At 30.6% G+C, this 24318-nt stretch overlaps 4 protein-coding genes across 5 annotated transcripts in view; 3 read left to right on the top strand and 1 right to left on the bottom strand.

Moving 5' to 3' along the window:
• Nucleotides 1–2445, top strand: LOC126771215 (uncharacterized). Its single transcript, XM_050490970.1, has 4 exons — nt 1–84; nt 675–818; nt 1566–1697; nt 2272–2445. The coding sequence occupies exons 1-4, from the start codon at nt 1–3 to the stop codon at nt 2443–2445; spliced, it is 534 nt and encodes a 177-aa protein (XP_050346927.1).
• Nucleotides 2446–2961: 516 nt separating this feature from the next.
• LOC126771214 (phospholipase A1) overlaps nt 2962–24318 on the bottom strand; it is a 39041-nt gene continuing 17684 nt past the window's right edge. The window contains exons 6-8 of the mRNA XM_050490969.1: nt 4950–5141; nt 3566–3734; nt 2962–3081 (exon numbers count right to left, since the gene is read on the bottom strand). Of these exons, the coding sequence (XP_050346926.1) occupies nt 3024–3081; nt 3566–3734; nt 4950–5141 (419 nt within the window). The 3' untranslated portion in view covers nt 2962–3023. The remainder of the gene's footprint in view (nt 3082–3565; nt 3735–4949; nt 5142–24318) is intronic.
• On the top strand, nt 6404–14193 carry LOC126771300 (aldehyde dehydrogenase X, mitochondrial-like). Its single transcript, XM_050491114.1, has 11 exons — nt 6404–6542; nt 10743–10847; nt 10988–11255; nt 11344–11460; nt 11655–11842; nt 12178–12280; nt 12551–12732; nt 12958–13119; nt 13286–13443; nt 13675–13749; nt 13971–14193. Exons 1-11 carry the CDS (start codon nt 6513–6515, stop codon nt 14044–14046), a joined length of 1464 nt encoding a protein of 487 aa, XP_050347071.1. The 5' UTR covers nt 6404–6512; the 3' UTR covers nt 14047–14193.
• LOC126771299 (aldehyde dehydrogenase X, mitochondrial-like) lies at nt 6487–23308 on the top strand. Of its 2 annotated transcripts, none has more exons than XM_050491113.1 (11): nt 6487–6542; nt 19304–19408; nt 19483–19750; nt 20005–20121; nt 20267–20454; nt 20915–21017; nt 21217–21398; nt 21832–21996; nt 22379–22536; nt 22926–23000; nt 23182–23308. In XM_050491113.1, the coding sequence occupies exons 1-11, from the start codon at nt 6513–6515 to the stop codon at nt 23255–23257; spliced, it is 1467 nt and encodes a 488-aa protein (XP_050347070.1). In that variant the 5' UTR covers nt 6487–6512; the 3' UTR covers nt 23258–23308. The 2 variants fall into 2 exon arrangements, with proteins under 2 accessions (XP_050347070.1, XP_050347069.1); XM_050491112.1 differs by lacking the exon at nt 6487–6542 and adding an exon at nt 16283–16429.

The raw sequence follows: 24318 nt of genomic DNA, 5'->3' as shown, positions 1-24318 counted from the left end.
ATGTTGAAACGCATTTTTATTGGTCATGTTTTTATCGTTTTTCAAGTACTTTATATAGCTGTATCCGTAACGCCAAAAAACTATGTAAGTTTTTTAATAAAATTTATCGGTATATTTTCAAATATTTCTAGTCATCCGTAATTTGTCCATTATCCATCATGGATTTCGAAATATAACTAAAATGCTATATCACCTCCTTTATTCTAAAATCTTAAAAATACAAATAATTTAAAATAAAAAACATTATAACTCAATAGTATTACAATTATAGTTGCCTTCCTTCTGTAATTAAGCTATTTAGATTTTGGCTTCGTAGGCTGTTCTGGATCGTACTCGAAAAATTTACCAAATTTTGAGCTATAAGTGACCGTTATTATTATTCCATAAATATCTATAATCTATGTACATTAAAAACATTTACTTTAGATTCAAAGTCAATATGGTTTACGGGCCGCAAAGCGATGTAAGAACCGCCTATTATTCGGACTATTGTTGTCCCCACTCCTAGCACGAGCGATACGCTTAATTGGAGGGTTAAATAGGAAATTAGTAATTCCTAAAAAAAATTATTTGCATTGCTAATATTATTTTTTAAATAGATGTCATTTTAAATGAACATTTTTGTAAATTAAAAATATTTACATTCTATCACTGTTAATGAACATATTTTTAAGGGTGAATTCTCACTGAAAATTATAAAATTCGATGTCTGCAAAGGTCCAAAGAGAAGAGACTGCACCAACTTAACGGCAAACGTACACAATGAAACAAATTTAATAATTAACTTAGAGATCAAGGAAAATGTCACAATAAACCGGGTAATATTTTATATATAGTTAAGACTAAGCTGTTCCTTAATTGTATTATGGCCAGTAAGAGTTTCATAGCTATAAACTTTAATGTCTCAGTGCTGGGCAATGTTCTCCTCTTTTGGAATTAAATAATTTGGAAGCTCCAAATTATTTCATTCACGCTACTCGACTGTTGATTATTCTTTTTTATGTTATAGTATACGGAGAGACAGACGGGCCACCTGATGGTAAATGGTCACCACTGCCGATAGACATTGGCGATGTTTGCACAAAACCCTACCTAGTAAATGGTTATTTCCTACGAAGTTTTTGTGCACCACGTACGAGATGAATTATAAACATAATTTACGCAAGTGAAAATTCATAAGACATGCTTGGGTTCGAACACTATCACAAAAACTAAAAAAAACATAAAATTTATAAAGATATTTCTTAGGGAAGACCTGGTATCGTGGGTTTAAAGTTTAGTTTAAAACAGGAAAGAAATTTATCATTTTACGGGTCTCGTTCACATACCAGCAAAGCATTACCAGGTATTTTTTTAAAAGGCGTATATTCAATAATTTGTCTGATCTATTAGTGTTAACATGGGATAATTTCAGATGAAAATATTTGCTCACAAACAAATCCAATTGTATTTTTTAACTGTTACATCATTTATTTGACAATACAAAAGATGACTAATATTTCCATAGTTTCTGTTCAAATAACACCTTACATTTAATTTTCTAAATATCTTATCTTATAAAACAGGGAAAAATTGTTTCTATGATAAACAACAAGCCACTTGTGAGACTGCAAATGAAAAACCCTTGCGACCACCTCTTCATGAAGGCAATGTTTCTAACAATATTTAACGTCAGTCGAAATTGTGGATTTACAAAAGTAAGTAAAATTTATGTTTTATTTCAATGTCATTATCATTCATCATATCATTAATTCACAATACAAATTGAGATATTTACATAATATCTCAATTTTTAAATGTATTGTATTTGTATATGTATGTAAATCTTAAAATTAACTAAAAAGTCAGGGCATCAGATAATTTTTATAGTTCAAGCGTACACGTATCACCTATATATGTGAGCTGTGATGTGAAAATCGCAAGATTTATCTGAACCCTTAGGCTATTGCGGTGGCTCTTTACACGAGCTTTAGGATTAATTAGAGAGTAAATTATTAATATTAGTAATTTTATTAATAGATATTTTTCTGTTAAAAAACAAGTATGCCATTTATTTCATTCGACTAATTGATCTCTTAAATCATTTCCTCGATCACAGCTATATTGAAATTTCTTAACAGTCTAGATGTAAAAAAATTATTATTGCTACAACCTACCTACGCGTCGAGCGCTGATATTCATATTATTCCTCATTATGGGTTTTTTCGCTTACTTCCTAAGCTTTTGAATTGTGAGAAATTGTAAAATATGTATTTTTTATTTAAATTTCAGTCAAATCACGTTCTAAACGTAGATATTGCCGAAGTAGCCAAAAATTACTATGGAGGAATGTTTTTATATGGAAACATAACCTTTAAATCTGCATTTTACAATGATGAATGCAACTTCTCCTGCACCGTCGTTGAAGTCAACTTATTCCCTAAGAAGAATAAAGGAACAAAATAATATAATTGACACTTGGAAGACAGTACAAAACACTGTTTTGAAATACTTTTAAGCAGGGTTAAACTTAAGACAGTAATGCTGAAATGCTTCACATTTGACTTATAAAATTCCTTAAAGAAAATATTTGTCTATACAATTCGTCCAAAAGGCAATAAACAATAGACAAAATGTTCGGCGATCCTGGGCTTAGATGAATACAATGAACGGGTTGAAGCGATTTCAATCATCTTTATTTCGTAAATTTTGTCAGTAGCTTGTCTAAGCCCATAGATAACTTTTTCAATGTCAACTAGAATATATGATAGTATGATCCTATTTACAACATTCACAGGCAATCTAATTGAATTCCAGAATTGAAAGCATTTAAAAAAAAAAATCATTGGTGTACAAAAAAACTCTTAGATTGTATTTAACTTGTGAAATAAATAAACTTGCTATTGAATAAAATTATTTTATTAATAAATAAATACATACTAACAGGAATACATACATCACTCTTAATATAAAAACTTTGTACATTACATTTATATCATGTAAATTAAAATAAATGTTAGGAAATTGCGTCCTATACACCAACATCAATCAAATGGACAAGACTCATCATGGTCCAGCTGTACACAGTACATTCCATGCGATCTACAAATTCAAAGTATTATTTAATTAAAATATTTTAATTGAAAACATATCTTCATCTATATCTGAAAATTTGGTTTTCATAAAATCAATTGAACTTGAAATAGAAGAGCCGAGATAGCCCAGTTAGAACACGCGAATCTTAACCGAAGATTATGGTTACAAGCCCAGGCGAGCACAACTAATATCATGCTCGGCCGTGAAGGAGAATATCGTGAGGAAACCTACAAGTAGAAAATAAACGACCACGTCTGTATCAACCAATCCGCATCGGAGCATTGTGGCCCAACAGTAGGACATATACAATCTGTTACTTTTTACTTTTAAAGGAGTAGGATAGTTTTTTTCTTTAATATTTTTTCTCTTGTTACACAAATACACGTTTTTTCAATTAGAGGTTTTAAATACTCTTAGAGACAGGATTCAAATTAAAATCGTGTTCAAATTTATTCTTCTATCCTCTTAAAATTATTGCAACATAACTTACGTTTCGGGTATATCGTCTCCAATCCTCACTATTTTGCGATCTGTGCGTAAACCCCATTGTTCTTGTTTTGGACATGTCGAGTCGCATGGCACACCCACCATGCGTATACGGCGACGCACGCTCGCAGCAAAATAACAGGAGCTCATAAAATGGCTACATCGCGCAATTCCTGCATATCAAAACAATTACAAATGTGTGATTTAAAACAAATAAACAAGTTTGTTATTGAACCGATCGTAATAAAATAAAAATAGAGGTAGCCTAGAAGTCTAGGGCTTGGATAATGGCATAAGCATAATAAATACTGTTTTAGAGTCGTGTATTCAAATTGCAAAGTATTATACTAAAGACTATTTTTTCTACTAGCAAACCTATATGTTATGTTTTGGTCAAGGATTAATGCTTTGGAATAAATAAATTAAACTAAAATTATTGTATATTTAATTTTCCGTTTCTTTTTTAAATAAAATGATTAACATATTCGCCTATATATCTATCTTTAGCCTCTCCTAAGGTTCGCCAAATAAAATGATTACTGTCTGTTAGTTGTAAAAGATAAATATAAGATTTGCGGTTTTTTGCTCTTAACGTAGCTGGGTCGAGAATTTCCTCCTCGTCTATGTTGATATAATAATTAATTGCGCGTATCCGGAATAATAATAATCATACAAATAAAACTACCCCTTTTGAATACTAAAATATATTTTTAGAAGTAACAAATTTCAATATATTAACGAATATCTGGACTATTTATGAAATGTATCCTATAACTTTTACGAAATGTAAAGCTCTTTACCGCTTCATCAATTTCTTAATTCTGTTTTAACGATAATGACGGCTATTGTACATATAATTAACTTTATTTTTGCTTGTAACTGTATTTTTATTATTATCGTGTACTAATTCGTGAATAATTCATATTCTATTCTATTCAAAACAATAACGCGACTAGTATAGACTCAAGCACTTTATTGTTCAACATATTATCAACGAAGATTATACTAAAGAATGAAGAAACTCACGTTAAAGATAAGAGTTTATTATAAATAAATTAAATGTTAAACACAAGATAACGCAAGGCTTATTTCACATTAGTACAATGTCGTTTAAAAGATGACACTTGATGAATCTTTCAACACGACCAGAAAGAGTGTAAACACTTTCAATTTCCAGACTTTGAACTGCTACTGAGAGTCTTCGACAGAAAAATCCAATGACATTTTAACGGCCCGAACTGTGGTTTAAACCCAGGACTCTCTTATATATATTCTAGATATAAATCTAGCCACTAGACTAACGGGGCAATCAATATAATATTATAATGTTCAGGCATGAAATAAGTACCCACATGTATTTATATAGCATTTAAATATTATAAACATACTCATAAAGTGGCCTCTGCAGCCGGGCTGTAGTCTCCCGCCGTTGACACAGAAGTCAGCGTGCCCCACTTGACCGCTTTCTCCAAGAAAACCCGCATTTGTATGTATTACCTGTACTACATACGCGTCGTCTCTACTGAGGCGGAACAATCTCGATCCATAATTAGACACTAGAGGACGCGCTGGGTCTAAACCTGATAACAAAATAATTAAATATATATTTAATAAAACACAATGTATTCTTTCATATGCACTATTTTATATATATAAATAAAACTTTTTTATATCATAGGTAGGCAGGCGGTTGGGCAAATGGACCACCTGATGGTAAGTGGTCACCGTATAGAGATCGCGCTGTAGGAAATTATAATCAGCCCTTACATCGCAGATGTGCCACCAACCTTACGAAGCGCCTCTAGTTACACTGGCTCACTCACCAATTTACTATGTCGATACGTAAAGGACAACACAGTCTAAGATCAAGTAGTGATCTTGCAGCCGGATCTCGTACTAACAGTATGGTACATATCGTCCAAAACAGCTTACACAAAAAGGTATATTTGAAGTGCTGGGATTGATAATATCCAGTGGGACTTATTAGCCCACTACAATACGCATATACATGACACAAGAATTACTTTAAAAAATTGACATATTTTTACAAGTTTATTTCGAAAAAAATATCATACGTATTTATCTCAATATCTATCACAATTTTTCCGCAAAAAGTCCAACAAAGATATAAATCAATATACAAACATAGAGTTAACCAAACCAAACCTACTTATACTAACCCTCTGACACCACCTGATACAGAACAGGGAAGGTACAACACAACCTTTAATCTTTATTGATCACCCACATTAATTGATGAAAAAATAGCTATTTAGAAAATCTATGTAAAGTAATATTAACAAACAGACTTATAATACCAAAACGTTCAAGGAATTATACCTAACGCAATTTTATGGAGTAGTTTTCGCAAAGATCATCACCATGATTTCCTTAACGCCATACATACCTATATCACAAGTATTAGTGGTAGGGTAGCCCGTCTGGCTAAGAACTACCAGATCAGCACATATTCTATGATCAAATTGAAAAACTTAGTAGTTTCCGTTCACTGCCTCCTCCGTTTTGAACTCCGTTTATAAACTCCGTTTTGAAGGGTTAGTGATAACATCTTAGGCGCCAAGGTTGGTGATGCATTGGCCCCTTACGCATATCACCATTACATTGCCCGCGCTGGGCTATTGGATACATATGCGGTGAAATTCTATCCGATACAATGCCTATGTTTTTAGAATTATTACAAACTCAAATTAAGCATATGAAAAACCTAGTGGTGCAGGAATTGAAGGCGTTACTTTCGGATTAGTTCGACGTTTTGCATCTAGGCTATCGCGGCTCATGTGAAAGTATATTCTATGACTTATGACGATATTATAAGCAGTCTAGTTTATCTATTTTATAGGTTAGGTACAGTTTGCAGACATAGGTATTGATTCCACATTGCTGTTCACCGCGAACGAGATCAGTCAGTCGTGTTGTGATTTGCAATAAATATGGTTAAAGTTGATATTAAATATACTAAGGTAAGTTTCAAATTCATTATACTTTATTAAAATTAATTATAATACAGTCGCTATCTAATTTGTTTGATAGGTTTAGAGGTTGATGGTTATGTTGTATTTTATTGTTTAATAAAATTATATTTTATTTAAAAACGAACATTTTTTACATTATATTAATATTATGTAATTTTTTAAAAATATTACAAGTCAATTGTTTTAAATGTATTCTTAAAGCCAAAGGATTAATAATATAATGTTTTGATTATATATTATAACATTATATATATGTCATTTTATTCCAAATGTCATTTTATTCCAAATAATTTAAGTTATTTTTATTTTAATTATTACATTAACAACTTAACATTACGAAACAAATCTAAAGCAACGATAAAAAATATTTTAACAGTCATCCACTAGACCAGTGTCTAACCTCGCAAAAGGTCCAACCGGGCTCATTAATCTAGTACTAATATAGGTACGAATTTATTTATACCAAGACAAAGTTGAAACTGTCATGATTCAGTTTCAGCCTTGTCTTGATCGTGAATAAAAAGTTTACATATTTGCAGTACTAGTGTTGTTTATTTATTTACTAGTTTATTTATTTAACGTTACTGCTCTCCCCTCGTGGGTTACAGCTTCATGTTATATCCTTATATATCCTTTTTCAATATATGAGATATCTAACGCAGAAGGATTCTTACAAATCGAATTAGACTAGATCTTGATATTAGCGTTTTTAAAAAAACAAACGTTTTAGCTTTATATGTATATGAATATGATTATATATATGTCAATTAAAATTTATCAATGTTTATGTTTTTTAATATATAGATTTCGCGTCAAACTTATATAGCCTTTAGTTCCTGTAATATAAAATAGATAAAGTAGGTGGTAGGGCTTTGTGCAAGCCCATCTATGTAGGTACAACCCGCTCATCAGATATTCTACCGCTAAATAGCAATACTTATTATTGTTGCGTTCTGATTTGAAGGGTAAGTGAGCCTGTGTAACTACAGGCACAAGGGACATAATATATTAGTTCCCAAGTTTGGTGGTGCATTGGGCATAAGGAATTGTTAATATTTCTTACATCGCCAATATCCCTGTCCCTCTACTGATAACATAAAAATATATATATGCCTATATGGTGATCCTGGTCCAAAGCTACGAATATCTCATGTCAAATTTCATTACGAGCCTGGTATCCACATACTGATATTGATCGTGATGGAGACACATTGTCAGAGTTACATTCGCATTTATAGTATAGAATTATTTTCAATCAATTACTTTGGGCTAGGAAGCTGGCGAACATTTCGGTATAGAAGTGTGATTTGATTTGATTAAATTAAAATACTTTGAAATTAAATTAAATTTAAAATTACTAATATTTCCTTTTTATTAGAGTCCAAATGAAAACACTGTATTATTAGTATTATACGTAGAAATTTCGTTCAATTCAATGTCGTTACAGTTCATATTTAAAACAAAAGATAAAAATACTTTATTATCTGTTTCTTTTTTGTCATTCATAACCTTTGTCAATAATAATACTTTGTTTTGATTTTACCACGAAATGTACGATGATATTAATTATTATTATTAAACATATATTTAAATTACTAAAATAAAAATAAGAAGTAATGTATGAATGACATTTTTAAAGGATGGGCAAACTAATAATTGAAAGCATAGATCTTCTTACGCCATTAATTATCCGCCAACTACGGAATCTAATAATTGATGTCATTAATGCCTTTAATTACCCTGACCAGAGAGTCAGAGTTTCAAACTGAAACACGATAAATTGGTATTAGAATGATTGGCTTACAGTTGGTATTAAACCAGATAGGCCATTACTATAAGTTTCCTTTTAATATATTTTTCGGGTGGAATATAAAAAATTAGCTATATTTTATTAAAAGATTCATATTATTTAATTGGTAAGTAAGATTAATTAATGAGTTTCCTGCTCGATTTTTCAGCAGCAATTTCTTTCCGAACCAGTATAAAATGAGAATTCAAAAAAGTGCTTCTAAGAACCGGAAGAATGAGCTCTCTCGTAGTTGAAAAAAGTATATATATACTTTTTCGCTTTGCTTATTTGATCAATTATATAATAGTATGTGAATATTTGTGAGTTGTGAGCTCACAAGTTGAGCTAGACAAGTTACTAATTCATTTATTACTTACTATTTAACATATTTAATGAATCAAATACCGATTCGTTAAATATGTTATGTATATCAGTAGCCGATCGTGTTTCACGTAGCGTGCCATTAAAATCATTTCTATGTACAAGTTTTATGTCATATACACGCGACTTCGTTATGTTCACTAAATACATTATAATTCTAAAATATTTACTAAGATTATAATACTTCCAAAAACTGGATATTCTATATTATTGCATTTAGCTAAATAAGTACCATATTTATTATTCCTTGTTTCGTTCGATCTATAATACAAATAGGAATCTAACAATGCAATCGCGATAAAAATTATATGGAATGCTATCATTACTTTACAAAATGATAAAAGATTGTGCAATTCATCACAGTAAACATATATGGTCTAGTGGTCACTTTACGTAATCATAAATAATGACTGCGTGAATATGCATTTTTATGCAAGTATATATGCTATTTTGTATAATTAAATAATCATTTTAACAAACATTTAATCGAAACAATTAATCGAAATCAAAAACTGAGCTGTTTGAAGATCTTCAGCTCTTTTTTAAACAACCTATTACAACCTTGTAGTACATTTAACATGTGAATTTTAATGCACAGTATGCGTAACATTTCTTAAAATGATTACAAAGTGTGTGTGTGACAGAGGTGGCCATTATCATAAAAACATCTCTCGGATACTGTGGCCCCGTTGACCTTCTGTTTAAAAATTTATTCGAGAAGGTTCTAAACAAACCGCTTAAAACATCATTTTACAGGATATCATTAAAAATTCAAAACTAACCTCCAGTTCGTGATATATGTTCTGCTAAGATTAACTAGCAAAAAGTTTTTTTTTCACAAACCAAATTACGTCATCATCAACATCAACGAAAACTGTTTTTTTCGTAATACCCACGTTTACTTCTTCTAGTAGGGATACGTATCATCTTTTCGAATTCCTTACACTTTTGACTTTATATAAATCCAGCTGATAACCCCACATACAAGGTATTTAATGTATGTATTGACACATCAGTTTATTTTTATTCAGAGATTTATCTCTCTCCTCTTGACAATACAACATCAAGTAAACATTTTATCGTTTTTATCTTGCTCATGCGTTCAAGGTTAAACAAACTAAAAGTGCGAATCATCTCGTATGTAGATACAATATTAATTAGCATATTATATGTATATATAGCACGTAAGGTACAAATCAAGTTAGATCTATGATCCATAGATATATATTTTGTATTCATTTGACGGACCGGTTGGCATGGTTGGTAGATACTGCTTTTCACGCCGAAGGTTGTGATTTCGATTCCTACCCAGGACAAACATTTGTATGCATGAACATATCTGTTTTTTCTGAGTCTGGGTGTAATTATCTATATAAGTATGTATTTACAAAAGTAGTATTCGTAGTATATCGGTTGTCTGGTTTTTTTTTATAGAATAGGAAGGTGGACGAGCATATGGACCACCTGATGGTAAGTGGTCACCAAACGCCCTTAGACATTGGTATTGTAAGAAATGTTAACCATCGCTTATAGCCAATGCGCCACCAACCTTGGGAACTAAGATTTTATGTCCCTTGTGCCTGTAATTACACTGGCTCACTCACCCTTCAAACCGGAACACAACAATATCAAGTATTGCTGTTTTGCGGTAGAATATCTGATGATGAGTGGGTGGTACCTACCCAGACGAGCTTGCACAAAGCCCTACCACCAGTTTCCAAAGTACAAGCTCTGCTTAGTTTGGAACCAGATGACTATACGTGAATAATGTAAAAAATGAAATATTCGTAAGTGACTTCTTTTTTATTTTCTTTAGTTTAGTGCCAGCGTCTTGGGTACAATGTCCCAGGCCAATCTTTTAGACGGTGTGTTTTTTTCTATAAATTTGTTATGCGATTTTTGTTTTTATTTTAATTTTAGATATAAAACTTGTATGGTATTTATTAATAACCTAATAATAAATTATTTACTAATTCTCTTTATTTTAGTTCATATTTCGTATATTTTCATATGTTTAGTTGTTCATTAACAATGAGTGGGTGGATGCCGTCAGCAAGAAGACTTTTCCTACAATTAACCCACAAGATGAGACAGTCATCACACAAGTCGCTGAAGGAGATAAGGTGCCATTCTTACTGTTAAAATAATTAAATAATTAATACATAATATTACTGTTTCACATTAGTAATGCATATATCATAATAGATTTTTCTAATAAACTATTGTTATGTAAAAAAATCAAATATTTATTGTTCTTGGTAAGGCTGATGTTGACATAGCAGTAAAAGCCGCTGTAAAGGCATTCCACCGTTATTCCGAATGGAGACTCCTTGATGCTTCTCAACGAGGTAGACTTCTCCTCAAGTTGGCCGATCTCATGGACAGAGACGTGAAGTACTTGGGTGAACTTGAGACTTTAGATTGCGGCAAACCAGTTGCACAGGCAACAGGTGAAGCAGCTTGGTCTGCTCAAATTATCAGATATTATGCCGGAAAAGCTGATAAAATCTTGGGTAACACTATCCCTGCGGGTAAATATTGATTAATTTTATTCTCTGTTACTTTTTTATGATATCGTTAAAATGAAGCGTTTCTGATTAAATAAATTGATATTTTTAGATGGTGAAGTTCTCTCTATGACAATAAAAGAACCAGTAGGCGTTTGTGGTCAAATCCTGCCGTGGAACTATCCTATTCCCATGTTTGTTTGGAAGATCGCCCCTGCCCTAGCTGCTGGTATGTTTTTCTTTCAATAATTAAAATTAATTTTATTGTATTATTGGTAATGATCCTAAAAAATAAACATGACTAAAGTGTTTCGGGCCGTCGAGACCGAAATCAAATAATTTTAACGATATATTTATTAGCATCGTAACAAATTTAAATAAATATAAAAGTAGTTGTGTATATAAGACGTTTTGTTAATTCAGGATGTACTCTTGTTATCAAACCCGCGGAGCAGACCCCTCTCACTGCACTTGCCTTAGCTGCATTAATCAAAGAAGCTGGTTTCCCACCGGGTGTCGTGAACGTCATTCCTGGATATGGACCTACAGCTGGTGCAGCCCTCACCAACCACCCTTGTGTTGACAAAATGGCTTTCACAGGATCCACTGAGGTGTATTTATGCAAAAACAAAAATTACCACACTGCAAAATGTGGACTAATAATAATATTCCAATAATGTTTTTAGCTATTTAATTTCACAAAAAACATATTATAAAACCGTAAAATATTGTAAATATAATTGTATAGTTACTGTTATAAATGTTAATACTTACTTCATAATAAAATCGCAACTCGAAAAGACAAATATATTTTTTAATTATCTTTTTTAATTTAATTATTTAAGCAACATTATTAACATTTTGAAATGAAAACATATTCATAAAGATACCTTAAATTTATGGTTTATTAACAGTTTCTTATAAGGGGTATTATTTACATTTACAGATTGGACGCATTATCATGAGTGGTGCCTCCCAAGTAAATCTGAAACGCGTCACATTGGAACTCGGAGGAAAGAGCCCTCTAGTTATTTTCAACGATGCGGATGGTAAATAATAATTGAAATGATAAAATGTAGACTTACAATAACTTCTTACCCGTTGTTCTTTAAATAACTAGACGATATTGGAATCAATGCACATAAATGGAGATCCATTTATGTGCATTGATTCCAATATCGTCTTGATTATAAATAAATATATACAGACTTTAGTTGATAATCATGATAACAAACAATTAGAATGTAAATTTAACTATAAATAATTCAAATGTACACTATAAAGATAATTGAGTAAAAAATTATTAAGTAAAATTTTAGTCGAGAAAGCGGCACAAATCGCTCACAGAGCTGCCTTCGCAAACGCTGGCCAATGCTGTGCTGCTGGAACAAGGACTTTCGTTCAGTCTGGTATCTACGATGCTTTCGTTGCAAAAGCCGCTGAAATCGCTAAACAACGAACCGTAGGAAATCCTTACGAAGACGTTCAACAGGGACCACAGGTAACAGATTTAACCGAAGATTATCATAGGAGATCAATGTCTGTATGACAATAAAAACAAATATTTCAAATCAAAAAACAGTCTTACGTTTTATATTTATGTCACTGCGATATTTAACATATAAGGATTAATGGTACGCGGATATCATATTAAAAATGAACATAATAGAATATCGTCGTACCCATGTAGTATTAATAAAAAAAAAATACAATTTATTTTTTATAGATTGATAAGGAGATGTTCACAAAAGTCATGGGTTACATTCAATCAGGAAAAAAAGAAGCCCGTTGCGTTGCTGGTGGAGACAGAATTGGAAAAACTGGATTCTTTATCCAACCCACCGTTTTCGCTGATGTTAAAGATAATATGAAAATTGCTAAAGAAGAAGTAAGTTCTTTTATATTATTTCTTTTTTTTTCCTTTATTACCAATAATATCTAAAAGTATTTGCTTTGAAACATTTACTAAACTTTATTTACTTATTGTCATTATATACCCAATTAAAGGAGAGTAATAAAAACAGATACTTTATAAATACATTTTGCTCATACAGATCTTCGGGCCTGTTCAAAGTATCCTCAAGTTCGACACATTCGACGAAGTAATCGACCGCGCAAACAACACCAACTATGGTCTAGGATCTGGAGTCATCACTAACAATATCACGACCGCATTAGCATTCGTTAAACATATACGTGCAGGAACTGTTTGGTAAATAAATACATTCCAACATTCTACATCTGACACGTCCTGTTAACCTACAATTATTGAATTCACTATTTTTGATCAAAATTTTTGTTTTAAAATATCTAAAAATGAATAAAACCATATTCTTAATAGAATAATCTCTTCATTTTTTCTTTATAATTAAATATTTTTAAATGATTTTAGTATCGCAAATTATTTTATCAATTTATAAATTAAACAGATTTAAACTTTCAGGGTAAACACATACGAGCATGTCACTCCCCAGACTCCATTCGGAGGGTTTAAGGAATCAGGCATTGGTCGTGAAATGTAAGTACTTATACAATCTCTTTGCTGTTTAGATATTCTAGCTGAAAACTTTACTTTTTAATTTTATTAATTTTATGTCAACGCTAGTCACTATATAATAAAATAATTGTAGTATCTTTGGTGTGCGTATTTTTATTTTACATAATGTATGTACTAAATATTATTAATTTTATTCCCAGTACTAATTAAGATATTTTATTAAATATAATACAATATTTTAGGGGCGAGGACGGCATCCAGCAATATCTAGAAAACAAGACAGTTACAATCAACCTGCCAAAGAAACTTGAAATATAAAGCTATGCAGCATATACCGAGTTACTATCTATACATATTTTTTTAATAAAAAATAAAAGTTAATAAGGAGGTTATATTATTAAACTTACATATCATAATAATGAAACTTAATTAAATATTTCAATAAATGCATGTGAGTTCATACAAGGCTGTTGCTTTCTTATATATTTTAATTCATAAGTGAGAAATATATATATATATATATATATATATATATATATATATATACTTTAATAAAGCTTTTTTTTTATTGTGCTATATAAACTTTTAAAATCAACTTTCAGATAGTTAAAGTCATTTTTTTATTTATTACTATTCAAATATTTAAATAAAATCAAGTTTTGAGACACAGGAATGTCATTATTTTTATATAAATAATTAAAGTTATATTTTTTATTTCTATTAAAATAAGTAATAAAATCATCATCAAATTTATTTCCCTTGTGCCTGGCGTTACACTGACTCACTCAGCATATAAACCGGAACAAAACCACAACAATATCATTACGGCTGCTTGGCGGTAGAATATCTGATGAGTAGGTGATACAAAGCCCTACCACCAAGTAATTACTGGACTATACTGCACTCCACAAGCGTAGCGGTGTGGAATTCACTCAGTTCTAATTTTACAAATAATATTTATATCTGCATATTACTCTAGTTTCAACCGAATGTCGTCAATGAATGTCAGTTAACTTGCAATGTTTGTTAGTTTGTTTAGACATAATCTTGCAGGCTGAATAGTGAATCACAATCAGTTCCACTTATCCTGCGGAGTTGAAATTTAACATTTTTTATGTTACGATGACAATGCTTTTTTATGATAAGTCTGACTTGACATGACGAGGGAACTCTTCAACTTTTAACATCATAAACACGATATTTGTTTTGTTTTGTTTGTATTTTAAAAACTTTTTTTTCTATTAATTTAATACATATTTAAATTTATTACGTTAATTTAATTGAAATATACGCCATAAATATTGTTTTTTATCTCGAATTGCAATAAATATAATTTTGTAATTATTATATGTCACTAAAAGTTTACTCTTAAATTATTATCAATGACGATAGGTCAACAACCTCGATATCAATATTAATAATTAGTTTTTTTTTTGTTTATTTCAGTTATTCTATAAATTATTTATCTATATGTAAATAAAGATATACTTAATAGACTATATACCAATGATATGAAATATACTTTACTTTCAACCTGATATTAAAAAATCGACAATTTTGACAACAGTCATGCAAAACTTACTAAGCCTGACATAATATTTATTTATCATGATACTGTCCAGTTAATCCACCACAAATATCTGATAAGTTTTCTTTCAATCCGTTATATAAATATTTGCATCTGAATTTATAATTATTTACGAACATTTTATTACAATTATCAAAATATTGTTTTTAAATTTCAGACATGATAATCACGTGGGTGCGCGTATAATTAATATTGAAAATTATCGCCTTACTTATAAATGTTATATAGCGGATGATTAGTTAAGCAATGTCGTCTCTAATTAATCAGTCGCTAAGCAACTAAGTAATGCCGTAAATTATTAAAATATTGTAAATAGAAATTGTATTTGCTCATATACTATATATTTTATCGTTCATAATACTTCTATGAAATTTTGTATGTATTTATAAATATATAATAATAATATAATAATATCCTGGGACATATACTTATATAGATACTTATATAGATAATTACACCCAGACTCAGGACAAACAAACATGTTCATGCACACAAATGTCTGTCCTGGGTGGGAATCGAACCCACAACCTTCGGCGTGAAAAGGCAAGAATCTACCAACCACGCCAACCGGCTCGTCAAATATCAAATAGTACTCCTAACCTAGTACTAGATTAATGTCTGGCTATTTTCAATCATTGTAATTGTCTAAAAAGTGTTTCGATAAGAAATCGCAATTGAGTGATAAGATGATATTCTAACGCGGGTATTATGATAAAAAGTAGTGTGTTTCATTTGTATGTATGATGTAAAATATAAAAGTATTTATAGATTTTTTTTAACTACGATTAAACGAGTTGCTTCAACGGAATAACAATTAAACTAAATGCGATTTTGTGTATACCCTCATTACGATATACTATGTACGATATGGGGGTATAAAGTTCGATTCCTCGATCTGTGCCTATATGTGCGCGCTTGAATTCTACAACTACATACACAATTTTTATCAATCATTCCAGTTAATCTATTTTAGTGCGGCAGAAACGAACATACCCACATATTTCATACGTATTGTACATCGCTGACAACGAAAGAAAACGGTCGTGTGCGCTGTGTATTTAACTATAAATTATTTAAATAAAAATGGTTAAGGTTGATATTAAGTACACTAAGGTAAGTTACAAATACATTTATTAATTAAAAAATCTATAAAGGCATTTTTTTATCAATTCATTTAAATATCTTAGCAATTTGAGATTATAATTCAGTTAACTTTTGAAATCCGAATCTACCTACTGAAATATTTTTTATAACTGATAATGTTTAAATTGATAATTTTGCTATAAAAAAAAGTTATTATAATATTTTATTATTCTCGATAAAAGAATTAAGAAAAGTTTAATTAGTTCGACTTTATTGTCTAATATTACGTTGTATTTTTCCTTCGTTTAAACGTCTTGATATTTGTTTCTTGTATTGACTTTGCACGATTACTTAGGAAGTCTAAACTATGAACAGTGGCGTAGCTTGCCCTAGATGGGCCCTTCATCTTAAAACTGCGGCGATGACTTTTTTTTACGCGATTTTGCGTTTGACGTTGCCTTGCCTTGACCGTTAACGACTTGAAACTACCCATTCAAATTTATATTTCAATTTTGTATAATAATTTCATTTTTTCCCGGAAATTTTGCGTACGGTATTAGAACTCCATTGTCATTTTGGAAACATTTTACGAATTTTTGCTTACTATGAAATTCGGCTCAATGTAGCCAGGGGGTATCTTTGGTACGGCTGACACAGCGGTAGCTACGCCCCTGGCTATTAAAGATATAAAAATATTAAATTATAATATTGTTTATATTGAAATCGATTATTTAAAATTCTTAAACGTTATAAATGATTTGAAACAGAGAGGAAAATAGTTATTTTAACGTCAAATATTTATTATTAATACAAAAAAATTAACCATATATTTTAACGTAAAAATTGTAACATGCGGTTGTACTGTGTCTATCATATAGTACTTATTATTAAAACAATCCCCGCCGTGGGGTAATACGACTTTGGAGCAGAACGATATCATTAGCACGATAAATAATAATACAGTGCAAAACAAAAACATAAAATATATAAGACTATTAAAATCAATAATGATATTTAAGTATTATTAATTCAAAAAGAAAAATATATCGGCTTGAACCCAGGACCTCGGGATCTGTATCAGCATTTAACCGCTAGACCAACGAGGTAAGCGTAACTTATATACAAAATTCATTGTTATATAAGCCGTTAATTCAAAACAAGTGATAAAACAAATGGTATTTATCGATAAGCGGTACATCGATCACGCATACCGCCCTGTAGTTTTATTACCTTGCGGTCAGCGAGCGCTTTATACTACTTTTACAGTAGCGATGTCCAAACGTATTTTTAACATTAATTAAATAAACTTAGTATAGGTTTAGGAAATGAAAAAGTAATTATCTAATGTTTTAATGATATACCTATTATATCGATAACCTTAAACACTAAATGTGTTAAAATAATAACGTTAAAAAAATGTGAAGATAAATCTGCCCCACAGGTTCCTAATGTCGTCTTTACAAATTTGAGCCATGGCTGCCAATGTCTGAAGTAACTTTTAAAACTTTTAAAAATTATGTAAGAAACTAAAAAAAACGTTAATAATTTGGCTGAAAACTAAAAAAATCTAGATGTTAGCACCAGTGCCAACTACCGCGTTCTACTATAGCTAAGAGCCAATCAGGTGACTCCATTACTACAAATGCCACCAAAATCGGTCAAGTCCCACACGTACGTGTGAATTGGATGGGAATTTTATATATATACATATATTATAAAATAATTATATATCTAAAAAATACGCCGGTTATCGTATAATTATAATAAGTTATTTATTTGTAACAAATAAGGATTTAACTGTTTTGCATAAGCTTTGTTTATACAATATGGATTCGTTTAGTAGTTTTAATATAAAAGGTTCCGTGAACTCGTATAGGTACGCCTGCAAATTTATAACAATTACGATACGTTCCCGATTCAATTCCGATCCAACTTTGAATCATCAGTATTTATTCGAATCGGAACCGATTCGATATGATGTTAACTTAATTCTTAGCTCTTAAAACAATAGTCGATAATAAAATAAAATAATAGGAAAACAGAAATACGGCAACGATCACGCTTCGATTCGATTGCGATAAAGTGACAATTTGTTAGTAGAATTGGCCCCAGGATGCTAAGCTAAAACATTTACCAGTCAATACACAATATAACGTTCTATTATACATTCGTGTATTTACTAATATAAAGTACATATTATTTAGCTTATTAGAAGCGATTATACGTGTATTGGTTTGTATCTGAAACTTCTGCGCAATACAGTAGATAATTGTACCTAATAGCACAAACGTTCCTTTGTGGGCAGATGTAGGTACATATCTCTAACAATCGGTATGAATTAACGTCAACATCATCTTCAATTGAATTGACATTCATTGAATGGATTAAGGATAAGTTTTGTTACACATTTTGTTATTTTAAAATAATAATATTTAACAGTAAGTAATGTTATTTAGACCTCTATTTGATCTTTGTCACCTTTAGCATTTTAATAAAAGTGTAGTGGCGCGATCACACTACATTACCGCTAGTGATATTTTAAAATCCGATTACGGTATTCAAAAAACGATTCGTTTTGCTTACGGATAGTACAATTGTTTACGTGTCGTAATCAGAAGTCTTTTCGCATTTGAAGGTAACGAATAAAGGATAGTAAAGTATTCATATATAACTTTATGTGAAGATGTGTTAAGTGTTTCTATAAAAATTAGAAAACGATATATCTAATACTATGATTCTTTAGCAAAATTAAATTTAATATTGTAACTGGGCTAAAATGGAAAAATATAATCCTTGTAAGGCAGAGCAACAACAAAATAAAAGTACCAGGAAGTTCAAACAATTAATAATACAAATTAAAGTTATCCATAAACAGTATAATAATAATAAGCTCTGTTTGTTTAGTTGTTTATCAACAACGAGTGGGTCGATGCCGTCAGCAAGAAAACATTTCCTACCATCAATCCTCAAGATGAAACCATCATCACTCAAGTCGCTGAAGGAGATAAGGTGCCTTTCCTAATTCTGTTGATAAAAGCATCTTACTCAAACAATTTGTTAATAATTAAATATTGGTTGACTAGGCTGATGTAGACATCGCAGTAGAAGCTGCAGTGAAGGCATTCCATCGTTATTCAGAATGGAGGCTACTCGATGCATCTCAACGCGGCAGAATGCTCCACAAGTTGGCAGATCTCATTGAAAGAGATGTCAAGTACTTGGGAGAACTCGAGACTTTAGATTGCGGTAAACCAGTATCGCAGGCAACAAATGAAGCTGCTTGGTCGACCCAAATCATCAGATATTATGCCGGAAAAGCTGACAAAATCTTGGGTAGCACTATCCCTGCAGGTAATATATACCTACATATATGTATATTTTTCTTTTTATGTAAATTTACTTGTTAGTAATATGAAGTACTAAAGTACTAAAAATTGTCGAAGATCTCATCTCGAAATCAAGAATATTTCAAGGCTGCGAGCAAAGTCTATGTCAGTCAGCTCAGTAACAAGTAATACGTTAATAGTATATACGTGTATAATACAAATACCATAGACCAATAATAACAATAATACATTACTAAGTAAATGCTTTAAACTTTTCAGATGGTGAAGTTCTTTCCATGACCTTAAAGGAACCAGTAGGCGTTTGTGGTCAAATCTTGCCATGGAACTATCCCATTCCCATGTTTGTTTGGAAAATCGCACCTGCGTTAGCTGCTGGTATGATGTTTTTTTATACTTAAAATATAACAAAGTAGAATTAGTATAAATACTAATTTAGTGTTTTTAATTTTAAACATTGGTTTTTCACTTTAATTCGAATAAGAAAAAAGTTATAAATAATTGTGACATATTTTACATACAGGATGTACGCTTGTCATTAAGCCAGCGGAGCAAACTCCTCTCACTGCACTTGCTTTAGCTGCTTTAATTAAAGAAGCTGGATTCCCCCCGGGTGTGGTGAACGTTATTACTGGATATGGACCCACTGCTGGTGCGGCGCTCACCAACCACCCTAAAGTAGACAAAATGGCCTTTACGGGATCAACTGAAGTATGTCATTCGATTTAAAATTTAAAAATCATGTTATTTATTGTGTAAAATTTTAATGGGTTAGCTAACTTAGTAACCATATCGGCTGAAACGAACGTCTGTACGAAGAACGGGAATATCCACAAAATTTTATAAACCATTCGACATAAACTCGTTAAAATACGAGTCAATAAGTTATTTTCATAATTGGAAAAACTTCAAATCCAACATTGATTACATTACATTGACTACGAATAGCATATTGACAGGTCGACGATTATAAAAATAATTTATTATTCAAGAACAGCGCGATTAAAAAAAAAAGCTTTTATTTAAAAAAAATACAGAGCTATGAGACGGGGTACTAAAGTTAGATTTAAAATGTATAATTTATAATCGTTTTGTGTATGATGTATATATTTATTACTCCTTGAACATGTGTATGCCAAATGTACGTTTATTATTTTAATATTGTTTGCAGATTGGACGCGTTATTATGAGTGGCGCCTCTGCAGTTAATCTAAAACGCGTCACTCTAGAACTGGGTGGAAAAAGTCCTCTAGTCATTTTCAACGATGCCGATGGTAAATAACTCTACGATATGTTTTGTCATTTGAACAGACTAGACTAGCTGTCTCTCTTTGTTTATATTATAGGAGTATATTGAAAAAACTATCTAATATAATAATCTTTAGTAATTTCACAAGAATACAAACAAATTTTCAGTAAGTTTTAGTTAGAACTTTTGTTAATCTTTGTATAAGTAATTGTGTTTAATTCTAGTCGAAAAGGCAGCACAAATCGCTCATCGAGCTGCCTTCGCAAACGCTGGCCAATGCTGCGTTGCTGGCACTAGGACTTATGTCCAGTCTGGTATCTATGACGCTTTTATTGCAAAAGCCGCTGAAATCGCTAAAAACAGGACTGTTGGTAATCCCTATGAAGACGTCCAACAAGGACCTCAGGTATGAAATAATAATAAGAATAGACGAGATTATACCGAGTAACACTCATATCTGTTGTGTTAATAAGCAATATGATTAAAATTATTTGAAAACTATACTTCAATCCTTAGTATGAATATTGTATATCAGATTTTACAAGATTAAGAAAAAAATGTACCACAAATAAAAAATTAAAAAATATATTAAAGATGAAAATTAAAGATGGCGAAATGCCTGTTTTTTTTTTAAATCTATTAATTCTATTGACATTCATAGTTATTGAAAAATAATAAGAACAAAATAGAAATTTTAATAAAACTTTTATTCAATGATCTTGTTTCCTATAAGTATTTCAAGCCTCTAAAGAACCTCAAGAGTACATAACTCAGGTTATGTACTCGGAATACCCGAAATCATAAGAATGTTTTTCAATTTCAATCTGTTTATTTTATAGATTGACCAAGACATGTTCACAAAAGTCATGGGATACATCCAAGCAGGCAAGAAAGAAGGTGCACGCTGCATTGCTGGTGGAGACCGACATGGAAAAATTGGATTCTTTATTCAACCCACCGTATTTGCTGATGTTAAGGATGACATGAAAATTGCAAGAGAAGAGGTAAAACTGTACTATTATTTTATACTCTATTCTATATAATCTATTCCAATCGAAAAAGGAGTAATAAAAAAACCTTAGATGTATTTATTTCATACCATTTGCTTTGCTATATTTTTATCTTATTACAAACGATTCTTGATTAGTATATCTTTATTTGTAATACAACACTATTTCATTTAACTACTTAAGTATATCCACTCTAATTTTACTTTCAAAATTCCGATAACAACTTCGAAACTTCGTTAAAATTTTGACACATTTGCTCTTTTCATGGTTACAATCAGACAAACTGTTTGTCTGATTGTAACCGAAAATAATATGTTATATACATCGCATAAGTTCAAAATGTAGAATATTTGATAATTCTTTTTTTTTCATACAGATCTTCGGACCCGTACAGAGTATCCTCAAGTTTGAGACATTCGACGAAGTAATCGATCGCGCAAACAACTCCAACTACGGTCTCGGTTCCGGTGTCATTACTAACGACATCACAACCGCAATGGCATTCGTTAAACATATCCGTACAGGAACTGTTTGGTAACTAAACAAATACACTCCATTACACTACTTACGTAACTAAAAAGTTTGCTGTTACAGAATTAACTTTCTTACTGTTGATTCGTTTTTTCAAAAATAACCATATTATATATATATAATATTTTGATTTTTCCCATATCCCCAGTAACAGTATCCCATATCATTATATATATATATATATATATATATATATATATATATATATATATATATATATATAATATATGTATATATATATATATATATATATATATGTATATATATATATATATATATATATAATGATATGGGATACTGTTAAAATATTTGAATTTAAAACGATACTATATATCCTACTTTAATTGAATGTATTTTTAATTATGCATATAATAATTAAAGGTTTTTTTTAGGGTGAACACATACGAACTTGTCGCACCCCAAACTCCATTCGGAGGATTCAAGGAATCTGGTATTGGCCGTGAATTGTAAGTAACCAAACACTGCTATTAAGATCTCGTATCTGTAAAACCTTTGCGATTCGAAAAATAATATCAAATTGTTAATAATAATTTCAATCTACTTCGATCGTGTAATATATAATCAATATATACGGTATATCAATGGTAAAATATGACAATGGTTTATAAATAACAAAATATTTTTTAGGGGCGAGGAAGGGATCCAGCAATATTTAGAGACCAAGACTGTTACGATCAACCTGCCAAAGAAACCGCAAATGTAATTCTAAAATGATAAGAAACCAAATAAAACAATAAACTTTATTCAGCGCCTATACGCTTTGTGTTCTTTTTATTCGACAAATTAAAAAGTATTTAATGTTTTCATGCCTTTTTCCCTTTGAGAATTGAATATTACGAGTATACATTTCATAGCGTATTTTTAATCATCTAAAAATTATTCGAATAAGACAAGTTGAAACTATACTAAAGGCTCATATTATATTATTATTTTTTCTATGTAATAATTGGTTATAGACCAATCAACTTATTCTGCAGCTCTTTTGTATTCGTCAGTCTGTCTGTCATAGGTTATTCTTTCCGACATTGCTGGTTGAAAACAGTTCAATTTTAAGCACTTGGATAGTTAGATGATCTTATATTATGGATGTTAACAATCAAATAAAAATATATAACTAAACTTGGTAAATATCTGGAACTAATGAGCCCAAACATTGGACCACGCACTTTCTCAGTTTTTATATAGATTCTATATTTTTGTAATAAATATTTTAATACTAGGCTGTAATTCTTTTTTAATTAAAAAATTTTTTTCGATTAGAATCATCAGTCAGAGTTTCAAACTCAAAAGCTTAAATTAATAACTGTTATTTAGGTTATATAGCGTTTAATTCAAAAATAGAAAATAAATATGCTCACAAAATTCTAATTATGAAGTAATATATTTTTTGAAGGGCAATTTTATTATTAAGAGAAATATGATTTATGTAATAATATAAACAAAACTATTTAGTAAAATAGTTTGTAAATATTATGAATAAAAATTGTGTAATAAATATGTTTTTTCAGAGTTAAATACGCCATCTAACTTTACCTACATTAAATTAACGTACAGAGCCATCTAGTGAGTACTGTAGACAACTTTCAAAAGTGTTCTGGGAGTATCGTATGTCCTTCGGTAAATACTAATCTACATTTGTACTTTTCTATTTTTATAAAACAATTAGGTTACCTATAAATTCAGCAAAATTCACAAAATATAAATTCAACTATCCCAATCTATAACCTGTCATAATCATATAAGCTTAAGGATTTTTTTAACTAA

The sequence above is a fragment of the Nymphalis io genome, chromosome 10, assembly GCF_905147045.1.
Source record: "Nymphalis io chromosome 10, ilAglIoxx1.1, whole genome shotgun sequence".
NCBI classification, from domain to species: Eukaryota; Metazoa; Arthropoda; class Insecta; order Lepidoptera; family Nymphalidae; genus Nymphalis; species Nymphalis io.
The sequence above is the reverse complement of the archived record's forward strand: the minus strand, read 5'-3'. Positions and strand labels throughout refer to the sequence as shown.

What these genes read in the sequence shown, in the direction of transcription:
- LOC126771300 (XM_050491114.1), top strand. Translation starts at nt 6,513, where the DNA reads ATGGTTAAAGTTGATATTAAATATACTAAG. An exon ending in GGGTAACACTATCCCTGCGG is followed by an intron (nt 11,256 to 11,343) that starts GTAAATATTGAT and finishes TGATATTTTTAG; the next exon opens with ATGGTGAAGTTCTCTCTATG. An exon ending in TATTTTCAACGATGCGGATG is followed by an intron (nt 12,281 to 12,550) that starts GTAAATAATAAT and finishes GTAAAATTTTAG; the next exon opens with TCGAGAAAGCGGCACAAATC.
- LOC126771299 (XM_050491113.1), top strand. Translation starts at nt 6,513, where the DNA reads ATGGTTAAAGTTGATATTAAATATACTAAG. An exon ending in CATTTTCAACGATGCCGATG is followed by an intron (nt 21,018 to 21,216) that starts GTAAATAACTCT and finishes GTTTAATTCTAG; the next exon opens with TCGAAAAGGCAGCACAAATC. An exon ending in TGAAAATTGCAAGAGAAGAG is followed by an intron (nt 21,997 to 22,378) that starts GTAAAACTGTAC and finishes TTTTTCATACAG; the next exon opens with ATCTTCGGACCCGTACAGAG.
- LOC126771215 (XM_050490970.1), top strand. Translation starts at nt 1, where the DNA reads ATGTTGAAACGCATTTTTATTGGTCATGTTTTTATCGTTTTTCAAGTA. An exon ending in AAAATGTCACAATAAACCGG is followed by an intron (nt 819 to 1,565) that starts GTAATATTTTAT and finishes CTTATAAAACAG; the next exon opens with GGAAAAATTGTTTCTATGAT. An exon ending in GAAATTGTGGATTTACAAAA is followed by an intron (nt 1,698 to 2,271) that starts GTAAGTAAAATT and finishes TTTAAATTTCAG; the next exon opens with TCAAATCACGTTCTAAACGT.